General features: G+C 39.8%; 1 protein-coding gene across 3 annotated transcripts in view; it reads left to right on the top strand.

Moving 5' to 3' along the window:
- The first annotated feature begins 1,997 nt into the window (after window positions 1–1,997).
- LOC115373873 (protein MTSS 1-like) overlaps window positions 1,998–12,194 on the top strand; it is a 73,716-nt gene continuing 63,519 nt past the window's right edge. For all 3 annotated transcript variants that reach the window (XM_030072488.1, XM_030072487.1, XM_030072486.1), the window contains exons 1-2: window positions 1,998–2,505; window positions 4,802–4,863. In XM_030072488.1, coding sequence (XP_029928348.1) covers window positions 2,434–2,505; window positions 4,802–4,863 — 134 coding nt within the window. In that variant the 5' untranslated portion in view covers window positions 1,998–2,433. The remainder of the gene's footprint in view (window positions 2,506–4,801; window positions 4,864–12,194) is intronic.

The following is a 12,194-nucleotide window of genomic DNA, read 5'->3' as shown; positions in this document are numbered from 1 at the left end:
ATGGAGAAATTTGATCTATTGTTGTTAAACGGAAACATTAGGATTTAATGTGTGATTTTATGTCATTCTTTATAGTTTTTCCGAGTTGATATGAAATCTACCTATCTATCTGTCTATCTATAGATGAAATATCACATATAGTGGAAACCTACGCCTTGCCTACCATGAAGATAAGCATGTCACCAAGTTAAAGATAAAATTCCATAAAACTAAAACCTATGGGAAACTAAAAGGAACGTGAAATTTTATGATGGGCCTACTTACATATTTTACCATTAGTATTCTGATGTCAACATAGTTGAAAATATGATCACGGTAATCAGTGTTTTTTGTGTAGTTTTGATATCAGTATTTGGTTTCTACTTTGACTGCTAAATCTGGCTAGATGTCTGTTACCTGTTCATCAAGCCTATTTTTTTATTTTGAGACACGAGCAATTTAGATAAACTGGAGCGGCAGTTAGTCAGACGTGTACTGAATCTTCATCAATCATTGAAATTTTGCTATAGGCATTAATACATATTTCAACTTCTCTGATCCTGTTGTGTGTAATTCTAATTTTATCCACTAGATGTCACCAGTAACCTGTAAAGGCTGAATTGAATGACTTGGTCAAGACTGTTTCTACATGTTCCCAACTAGATACCAAAACATAGGTATAAAAATGCCTAAATGATTAGATTTGTAATATTAATGTTTTTTTTTTTTCTTCTTCTTCTTCTTTTGTCGTTATATGCACACTAAAGAGAGTCAGACAAAACATTTAACTAATGAAAGGTTTTTACTCCACTGTCACCGCAGCACAAAGTAAAACACAAGTTGTCTGTTCTTACTGTTCTGCCAAGTGTGTTGCTGTTGTAAACCTGTCGACTCAATGCTGAAAAGTCAAATAAGCACATCAAAGCAACTCGTGCACCCGCTCAAACTCGCCTGCGCTCGTTCTCGCCGTGCATCTCTGCATCCCCCCCACCCCAACCTCCTCCCGCTGTGTAAAGGTAGGCAAAACAATACCGGAAGTTACACACTGATTTCCTTCAGAATAAAAGGATAAAAGTCCCATTTCAGTATCTGATCTATGGGAAATTGAACCTCATACGCAGAGCAAGTCAGAATGAATGTATTAATGAATTAATGAATGGATAACTAAATAGACTGGAAAGTGTGGCCAGTATTTTTAAATTTATGGTTACAGTTATCTACATGTATATTATGCTGCACAATTGTTCCCTTCTACGAACATGTATGCGTACCAAATAGCTTGAGTGAAGAGTAGACCTATACTTAGCTATACGTAGGTAGGACATTTTTAGGTTTCTTTAGTTTAGTTTTAGGTTTTTATTTATTTGTTTGTTTGTTTGTTTGTTTGTTTATTGTGTTGTGCCAGTCAGTGGGTGTGAGGGTAGGGTTGAGTCAAGACAGCCAGAAATCCCCAAATTTGTCACTTATCAAAATTATGAAGAGGCTTATTAATTGGAGTCATAAACCCCAAAAGTCGTGTGAACTTCCTCAGTAACAACATTCAACATTAAGCTACGTAAGGAATTATGCCGTGGCTTACATATGGGGTGTGTGAAAGTTGCTAAATAAAGTCCATATCGTACTTAATTGTAGCATATTATTTTATTATTATTATTATTATTATTATTATTATATTATTTTACTATTATTTTTTATTACATGATAACAGACAGACATTTCTTCCTTCCTATCTTTAATTACTATAATTTGAGTATGTTGTTGTTGTTGTTGTTGTTGTTGTTGTTGTTGTTGTTATTCCGGATGATAAAGAACAGTCTTTCCAAGGTAACTTATTGCTATGACATCTGTTTTTCTCCTCCTCCAGGCGAATGTAATAACTAATTCAAAAACCTTTCTACACGTTCATCAGTCGGTTTTTTATTTCGGAAAACCTTGACCGGAAGTGTGTTTTCTCTCTGGCTGACTTGACAATTGTTTCTGCTGTCCTCTCCTCTCTCACAGAGTCAGTAGTAGACAAGGCAGTGAGAGGGACCTTGTGTGTCGGAATTCACCTTCCAAGACTTCAGATAACGTTACCTGCTAAACGCTGTGGATTAATACTAGTTTTTGTAACAAGCTGCGGAAGAAAAACGCCATGGGCTCGTTTGTGCAGCCATGGACTGGGACGGAGCAGCGCGGAGAGACGGGGATTTAAATCTGCCTTTCGTCCGAAAAAACAGCTTCTTTTGATTTGAAGTGAACGGAGGACTGGAGTAGAGTCGCGCTGTTGGGGTTTTCTATCCCTTTTTGACTGAGACAAAAGTTCTTCATTGCTTTGAGAAGACCTCTAATAGTCATAAACGACTCAATAAATTTTTTTGTGACTCCCTCCTGTTTGGTTTTCCTGGAGAGCGGAGCTGGCGAGCTGAGGGCGGCTGACGGTGTCAGGACTGACCGTTGGAGTTGGTCCTGAAAATGGAGGCTGTTATCGAAAAGGAATGCGGTGCACTCGGAGGACTCTTCCAAACTGTTATCGGAGACATGAAAGTGAGCCAAAATTAACTTTTCACTGCAACTTATGATATTAGGAAACCATTAAACAACTTTACCAAAAGCTAGGCCTATACACCTGGTTAGCTTCCCAACTCAGCTCTGCAGTAGATAACGTAGGTGCACTTCACCACATAAACAAATCAGGTTACGTGTAATTTGCTCCAGACTCTGAAGTCAACCATGTGTTAAAATTGTCGCCCCCGTGACTGTTTGGATACTCAGAAGTAGTGAATTGAATTGAATTGAATTGAATTGAATTGAATAGTTGTTTCCTGTCTTTTAGGACAATGATTCTGTGATATTATGTTTTTAATTTACTCTAAGAGTATTCAGAGTATTCTGTTATTCATTATATTGCCATTTTTGTACATCCTGATATTTCTTGCACTCTGTTCTGTTCCTCCCGTCATTTTTTTTTTTTTTTTTTTTTTTACATTTTGTGTCATTTCGTTATATTGTTTTGTACTCTATTTTATTCTGTTCTAAAGGAAAAACAAATCCAAATGCATATCTCATTGCATTTTAACCCAGTTTGGATTGGACGCAGCCAGCCCAAAAGAGATAAAGGCTAAGTAGGCCAGTCAGTCAGAGAAGTAGGACATGCCATTTTGACTATTTTTGACAGAGCTTGGATGATGAGACAATTAGCAGATTTCCCAGCTGTTGTACCGCCTGAAGGAATGCTGGGAATGTAGCTGGCAGGACAGAAATTGACCTGCAGGATCTGAAGGCTTTGACATGTGTGGGTCAAACAGCCAGCCATCCAGTCTACCAGTGTCACAAAGTTTGTTATGAATGCTGCTGAGAGTTTCAGCACTTCCCATCACCCTATTTCTCACATTACGGGGTATTTTAAAAGCCCCCTTGACTATGACTTCTGCTGTTACTGAGCTGTCAGACTACCTGAATGAAAATATGCAAATGGTCAGTATATTTATCTTACTTTACATAAGCCATTCACATGACTTGTTGTAGTACCCAGATTCCCTATCAACAATTCAGGGCCATTTTTTTGTCAGCACACATCTTTCTTTCGCCATCTGAATTGGACTCTCATCTTGGATTATGATTTTGTGAGATCACAGGCAGTTAAGTTTCCACCAAAGACATTTTTATTAAGTGAGAACTCACTTTGAATTGTTGCGTGTTACACTACAAAGGTGGTCTAAGAGTTTAACAATTGCCACAGAATGACGCAGAGCAGAATTATTTGACACGAGGTTGCTTGCGCTTGATATCTGTGGGAGTCCTGCTGAAGCTAGAACAGAGCAGATGGTGGCCTCTTCAGAAAGAGTGGGGCAAGGGAGCAAAGAGCAGGCTGCAAGAGAGAGATGCATGGGGAGAGGGGAGACCAAGATTGAAAAGGAGAGAGAGAGAGAGCACACCATCGCAGAAGACTGAAAGCAGGCCAGAAGAGGAGAAAAAGGGGTTGAGAGGGAGAGAGCGAGTTGCTGAGCCGTTTGTTGGGTGTTATGTTCCACAGCATGGGATGACATTCCTTAGGCCACTGACACTAGTAGCACATCAGTGCCAAACATTCCCTCATAGTAGAATCATCTCTTAGTTTGCATGCCCTCCTGTAGTGCCATGTTACCCTCATATCCTCCAAACCCTTCTCACTCCATTACGACACTGGTTCCCTCTGATAATTTTAGATAAAAGGCTATTGAACTATTTTCAGCCCGGGACCCAAATTTAGTAAATGTAGTGTTCCCACAGGACCAAGGCTCATTATAACACATTAGTGCTCTTGTTGTGTGGGGATCCTTCTGAGAGAGGATCATGACCCATTTTGCAGCCTAACACATGTAGACTGCAACAATGTCATTGTATCTAATCATGAAGATGAGATGCTAAATGGCGAAAATTGAGGACCACAAGGAAGAAATTTAGCAGCATGATAAATGAAAATGATTGAAAGCAAGCTGTTTGTAAGTAGTTGAAAGTAGTTTGATTGCTTGCCCCATGCTCAGCTCAAAGCTGTTACTTTTCATTTAACCCAGATTAACTCTTCATCAGCAAGTTTGAATCCAGAGTATATTTGGCAACAAGACAAAAAAAAAATCTGTTTTCAGGGGTGACATAAGTCTAAGAAAGTGACATGTGTGGAGAAACCTTAGTCTTGGCTCAGTCTGTTTAGCCCTGAAGAGGAGGTTAAGGTCTTTGGAGTTGAGTTGTCAATTTTCCCTTACTTTGGTAGTTCTGCTGAACTGTTACATAACTATAATAGTGATATCTGTTCTGATGATGATGATATGCCAACCTTGTTCCTGTCTGTGTGTTCCCACAGAGCAGCTACCCAATTTGGGAGGACTTTATCGCCAAGGCTGGGAAACTGCAGTCACAGCTCAGGTGAGTGGGTACATGTGTGTCTGCATGTGAGTCTTTCTCTCTTTGGGTCTTATTTCTAATGGAAATAGAACTGAAAGTGAAAATAGTTTGTAATAATGAAGGGGAAATCAGTATTTTCACTTGAAGTGTTAATGTTCCTCTTGTAACTAAAGAGTTAAGCCCTTGATATTAAGTGTGTTGATTTCTGCTTATGTTGCTACAGGTACACATACCGTTTGTTTTGTACAAACTGTCATATATTTTTCAGTGCAAACTACATTCCCTGGCTGCTGAAGTGTCCACATACGTGTTACATAATGTCCTTGACATGCCATGCTGTGCCCCAATATACTCAGAGCTCTCTCAGTGGATCTCCTGTCTTTTCACTTTCACTGGCTTATACAATGGATGTCAATGTCAATTCCCATCCCCAGCAGTTTGAAGTGCCCACGTGTCCACAGGCAAACCAGCAATGACAGTTTATATAAAAGCCTAATGTCTTAACAATACTGTCCTGGGGTCATTCTGTATCCTTTTCCTCCATTTAGTCCTCATTAAAGCTGATTTAATTTTCTCCATTATGAAGGGGTTTGTCTTTCCAATGCTGTAAATTTACACACCTCCTGCCAAAATTATTCCAAGTCCTCTGACAATGGATGTCAATTCCAGCCACCTTTCCGAGTTGGTTTTAAGTGGCCACGTGTCAGCAGACAAACTACCGCTGACAGCGTCCATAAAAGCTCATTGTCTTGCATGTACTGTAAATTTGCATGCTCTGTGGTCTAAATTATTGTTTGGGTAACAATGCATGGCAGTATCCAAATTGTTTTTAAGTGTCCACGTGTCCGCAGACAGACAAATACTGACAGTCGTATAATAGCCCAGGGTCTTAAACAATACTTTCCACAGGCCTCTCGGTGTCTTATTGTTCCTTTTTCTGAGGATTAGGGCTGATTAATGGTGATATGTTATTCAAGTGTCTCCATCATTCAGGGGTTAAATATGTGACCCCGCAGTGCTACAACTCAGATGGGGTATTTGTACCCTTGTTGCTAATGACTGTACACCAGTGCACTGGTATGGTTACAGTCTAGTAATAGTAGTTGTGTGAACTCAGTCTGTCAAACAGAAAAAGTAGTTGGTCAGACTAAAAGAACAAATCCATTGGTGATATATATTGCAGGTGTATAGGTGAGTTGGTCTTGACTGACTGGCTGATGCCTTACTCACTTATTACCTCTGGTAGCACATGAAGAGTTTTCATCACTGCAGAAGAGTCCAATATATTAAACTGGTTCTAATCTATGATCATAGGCTGTGAAATTCAAAACGCAATGTCAGAAGTGAACTGTCACTGCCAGATAGATGCTGTGCCAATGCTACTAATGTTCTGCTGACTGCAGCAAATTGGCTAATATTTTCCATGGCATATGTTTTTTTTTTTTTTAAGATTATTTTTTGGGCATTTCTCCTTTATTAGACAGTCACAGGGGAGAGACAGGAAATACAGAGCAGAAAGAGCGGATGACATGCAGCAAAGGGTCCAGGTTTGATTTGAACCCAGGTGGCCGTGGCTCAGCTTTAGTTTTATGTGGTTCATGTTCTACACGGTGAGCCACTGGGCGCTGCCTTCCAATGCATATGTCTGACCACATTCCTGATCTACCAAATTTTTTTTTTTTTTTCGGTAATGGTGATTGGATTAAGAACATCATCAAATACCATCAGTAGCAGTTTGATTGATACTCTGAAGCAAAGATTCCTTTCTGTGGATCAAATGAGTTACATGTATTGATAAATGGTTATATTTTGGTATTTTAGAGCAGCTGTAGCCCCTGTAAACTGGGCCTATGCCTGGCTCCAGGCAGCAGTGGTTGCAGCATATGGCTGGCCCTAATGATGCCCTGACTGCTGGAGCAATAAGAGTGTCTTATCTGGGCCTATCCATGGTGACCTACAAATAAGCCCTTTTCTGTCTACTTGAAGACTAATCTCCAGCTGCTTGAAATTTGGCCAAACCAGCCCTTTCAACTAAAGAATAACCCCCCACCCACCCCCTGGACTTCTGTAATAAGTTTTGGGACAGGGCTAGACAGAGCGGCACAAACATACACTCACAAAACAAAACACAAACACACCCACCTTCTCTCCCTGATCTAGCCAGTAATGGTAGCAGCATATGTCTGTGTGTGTGTGTTTGTAATGACGTCCTAAGGCAGACTACTCTGTAATTTCGCCCCTCTGCTCCCCTCTCACAAAGCAGCTAGGAAATCAACCAATTACAGTCTTTGGGCTGTTCTGTCATTTTTGGGGTCCAAATATGGTCTTTTTCTGCTGCCTGTGCTGCTTTTAGCAGCCAAAACACACACACACACACACACACACACACACACAGAGGCTAGGGTGGAATACAGGCTAGCTGATTTCTAATCACTATCTGGTTTTAACTTGACAGTGTTCGGTCGGCTTGGTTGGCCATGGTTGATGCAGCTGTGTGAAGGCTAGGCTTACACATAAGACCTACTCCCTCCTTTTCTTGGTTTTCAAGTTCAAAGATAAAGATAAAATTAAGCATATAAGAACTGTAAGGTGATCAACATAACTTCAGGTCAAGAAGGAGTCATAGATAGAGAGATATACTTATATGTTTCTTCTGTTGTGAATCTTGATATCTTATCTCTTAAAGAACCAGAGTCTTTCCCAATTTACTACAGCAACATTCCAGTTGCCGTTGAACTAAGAATAGATGGGGATGCTGGTGCTGTATGTATCACTGTCAGATGGAGCACTCAGCTGTACCGTGCCCGTGTCTATGGGGAGTTTAGATTGGCCAAGGCCTTGTGGAATAGATTTGTTAAAGTCGTTTGTCTTGACTCCATGACAGGGGCATTTGCAGATGTTAAAGCCAGTGGCAGCAGTGAGGTTATGGTTATAGTGCTGCATAGAGCTCAGGGCTGGCAGCAACAGTCACACTGTAATTCTGATAGATAGGGAAGTCTTGGTGCTTTTTAGCTTTTGGAAAGTGTATATGTACTTTTTACACATGTGAGACATAAAACTGATGAAGTAGCCCTCTGGCAAGGATTAGTTTATCTGGCTTTTTCACCCCACCAATGACTGCCACCTCAGACAGACTGGTGGAGCTATTATTTATTTATTTGTTTGTTTTTCTCACCCTGGCTTAATTACTTGGCATTTTTGCTTTTTTACTTGCCATGCAATAACAATGCTGTTGATTTTGCCATAGACCACATATGGTCTTTTACCCAGATGCCAAAAAGTTATCTTGTTTCAGCATTGGTGCAGTTTGCCAACTAATTTAAGATGTCAAAGTTGTGTGTATTTAAGGCGTGGCCCAACTGCTATTCAAGTGGAGATATTTGTGTTCTCATTTGTAGTATATTTTTGTAAAGAACTTTTATCTGAATGTTACAAAATTGCGCTCAGTGTTGACTCTGATTCTCATATAATAATTACATTTAAATGGAAAGGGCTACACATGTGAAAAAGGTTAATGTTATCTGTTTCACATAACAGTGAGCAAACATTTTGTGGAACCTATTATTATTATCATTATCTTTATTTACTAAGCAGTGATCACTAGGGAGTAGTTATAGGAAGTGAGTAATTGAATGAATTAGTTAGTTACATGATGACACATTTCAAGGTGTGGGATTGTGCTTTAGTACGCTTGAGCCTTTTTACTTATGGAAGCTGCTGTTGCTTCATACTTGTTATTTAGTGCAGGTTTCTGCAAAAGCATTTACCACACAAACCTGTTTTTTAAGTGAATAAGTTCAACTTGACTGAACTAGACTTTGTTGCAAGTACCTGAAAACCATAATCCAGAGAACAATGAACAGTTGTGTACATGGTATAAATTAGTGTAGACAGATATCGGTGGAGGTTACCCTATTGCTCGTACTGGGCTTTAAATAGAAAGGAATGTGTGTGTGTGTGTGTGTGTGTGTGTGTGTGTGTGTGTGTGTGTGTGTGTGTGTGTGTGTGTGTGTGTGTGTGTGTGTGTGTGTGTGTCTTTCCATTAGCAGAACACACCCATGTGTCTTCTGGTCATGTCTGCAGCAGCACAGTGCTTATTAGGCCTTAGTACATTAGAGAAGTGATAAAGGAGATGATTGTTCCCTCATTGTCTCACTGCTGTGGACTGGCAATCCCACGGCCATAACAACAGTATATTTTGTTCTGTAACTTGGTCAGACTGTTATCTAAGTTGAATCAAGATTAAGTTCTTCCTCGACTGACCAGTTTAGTGGTGCATTGTCTCTATATAAAACTCATACTAGGGTTTTTGCAAAATAAGCTGAAACTCAACAGTATGTTGGTAAAATATTCCAAGTGCTTATTGTTTCTCATCTTTTTTCTTTACACTGTTATCAATTTGTTATTTGTTATCAAATCTTTTAGTGGATTCCAACTTATTTTCTTTCTGATGGTTTTGATGGTTTGAAACTGACAACAGTACCACCAAAGTAGCTTTGAAAGTTCATCACATCACTCTGAAAACATCACATGTTACAGCCTGGTAAAGCACTTACTTCATTATGGACATCTAACTCGGTTAAATTAATAAAGCAAGCATTCAGACTAGTGATTAGACAACCCTTAACTACATGGGCTAACTTAATTAAAGTAGAACTCAGTTTAGGCTGTGGTTGTTTGTTGTAGCATTATATGTAACACAAACGTGTGAACTACTGTGGTGTAATAACTCTCCTTGTCTGTAAATAATGTTACAGAGTGGTTGTAGATATTGCAGTGATATAGATCTGAACTTGCAGTTAATATATTATGATATCAAATATTCACAAGCCTCTTTGTGTAACTCTGAGCCACAATCTTTAAGAACAATGTATGTAGATGTTTGATGGTCAAATTATTCTTAACTTGTCCATTCAAAACCAAAAACAGTTTGTTCCCTCGCGCTGTAGTGTTTCATGACAGTTAATTTATCTCCCCCACAGTGAGAAAATTATATAGCCCATACCGTACTATACTTTATGGGTGTGTGGGTTTGTGTGTGTGTGTTGGGGGAGCTGCCATAATATTTACAGTTGCCTACATCAGTGTGGATGGCACTTGTTTGACCTCTCCCCCTCTCTACTGTTTTGTCAAAATATGCATGTGAAGTTTATTCCTGTGATTATATACCAAACAGGCGTCTAGAATTACAGCTGTTACATGCTATGCTGCACTCCTCGAGGAAAATTATGTTAGTGCTCCATCTGTTTCTGTGTGTTCAGCCTTCATCGAGCAACATATTAAAGCACAGGATCAGTGTTTTATACCAAGGCCTTAAAATTACTTGATTCCTTTAGCCCAGAGGGCGTCTATTCAAATTATTTCCTCAACGTTAACTGGATAGCTCTGTTTGATCACTGTTTGGAATTCCTATGCTGTTAACATTGCATTCAACCCCTAAACTGACATAAAATCAATTACTTGAATAAATGGATTTTCTTATTGTTGACAGAATAACAAAATAATCTAAGTTGGTAATCAATGCTCATGAAAACGCTCACCTCAACAGTAAATTTGTTTTATCCTGAGATCCTTGAGACCCTCTGACGCTGTGAAACATATCATATCGTCATATGAAAGCGTGCTGCAGCAGCCACATGTAGCTGGTGTATACAACAACAGAGAACTTGCAAAAAGGTTTGGTGTTAATATATGTGATAGTTAATTAGATTTGGAGTTGCCAACTGCTCAGCAACTGTTTGGGTTTTGAAAGCATTATTTATTATAAGGCTGACAAAAAGCAGAAGTTATGTGCGCATCACTATGCAGTAACAAAAAGTTGCAAAATATAAAGCAGAGTATTATCTCATTATTCTATTTTCTGTATTCGCTGTTCTCTGTTAGTGTGTGAAAATTCCACCTGGAGAAACAGTTGCAGGCCAGGGCGTGGACAAACACACACTTTTCCCAGAAGTTATCACATAAATCAGCGGTACATTTAAAAAAAAAAAAAAAAAAAAAAGTATTAAGGGACAAAAATACCACAAAATCTGGCCAGCTGCTTGAGGATGGAAATTTTTCTGACTTGCATGAAATAGGACTTAATAATGTTCACATTTTGGAAAATTGTTGTTTTTTTTGTTCACATTTTACATTTGCCATTTGTAATTTGTAGAGCATGGTCTTTACCTGCTCTACGTGTAAAGCGTCATGAGATAACTTCTGGTGTGATTTGACGCTATATAAATAAAGATTGATTGATTGATTGATAAAAGCTCAAGTAAATCAGACTCTATGCTCATTTAAACACCTAAAATGTATACTAAAGCTTCAGAAGTCATTTATGGCCCTTTTCCATTAGTATCTACTCGGCTCGACTCAGCTCGACTCTGCTCGCCTCGACACGGTTTAGGTGGTTTTCCATTACAATTGAGTAGCACCTCGCTGTGGGTGGAGTCGTCTTAGCAAGGCGGCGCACCGTCCAGCTCCCTCTGGATTCTTTGGGCCGCCACCAAGCACAGAAAAGTCTCCACGTCTTTATTTGACCGCGGCAGCGGTTTGCTTGCCATTTTCCGACTTTGACAACTTCACTGACGATCAATGCGCACGGCCGCTGTTGCCGTTTTTTTTTTTTTTTTTTAAATGTCGGGTTTTGTTTTCGTGCGGGAGTCGCTCTCGTCACTCCCTGTCCAATCAGTTGCCTGCACGGCGTTAACGTCACATTTTCAGCGCGACTCAGCGCGACTCAGCTCGCTTGGAACCCCGGCTGAGTAGGTGCTAAAATGGGACCTGCTAGCAGGTACTACGACCTAATGGAAAAGCTCTTAAACCGAGTAGAGTCGAGCCGAGTCGAGCTGAGTCGAGCTGAGTAGGTACTAGTGGAAAAGGGGCATTAGTGTACAGAGAGTGACAGGACAAAGGATGATGACAGCTTATGTAATGAGTCAGACCTGACCCTTCAACATCTTGAGTTTATTATGTGTTCCTGAACCTGCTGAGTCACCAGGCATCCCATGCTGAACCATTGTTTTGCCCAGTTGTGAAAGCTACCTTGCTGAAGTGCTTATGGAAATTCACAGGTTTTGCTGAAGGGTTTTTTTTGTTGACCTGTGGAAGGTAACAAGTGTTTCCAAATTTAGGTTGAACAAATAAGCCTTTGTGGCCAAGTTTCCCTCAGAAAATTTTTGGACAATGTGCTTTGATGAATGGCCCCATTGGTTTCTGGTTCTTTTTGTAGTGTTCATAGCTGATAGGTAGTCTGTTCTCTGTAGGCTGAGGTTAGATATCACACACAGACACACACAGACACACACACACACACACACACCTACACACAGTAAGTGCAGAAGAAACTGTGCTAGAGATGCATTTTC

The sequence above is a fragment of the Myripristis murdjan genome, chromosome 16 (genome assembly GCF_902150065.1).
Source record: "Myripristis murdjan chromosome 16, fMyrMur1.1, whole genome shotgun sequence".
Lineage (NCBI taxonomy): Eukaryota > Metazoa > Chordata > Actinopteri > Holocentriformes > Holocentridae > Myripristis > Myripristis murdjan.
This window is presented reverse-complemented; position numbering and strand designations above follow the sequence as displayed.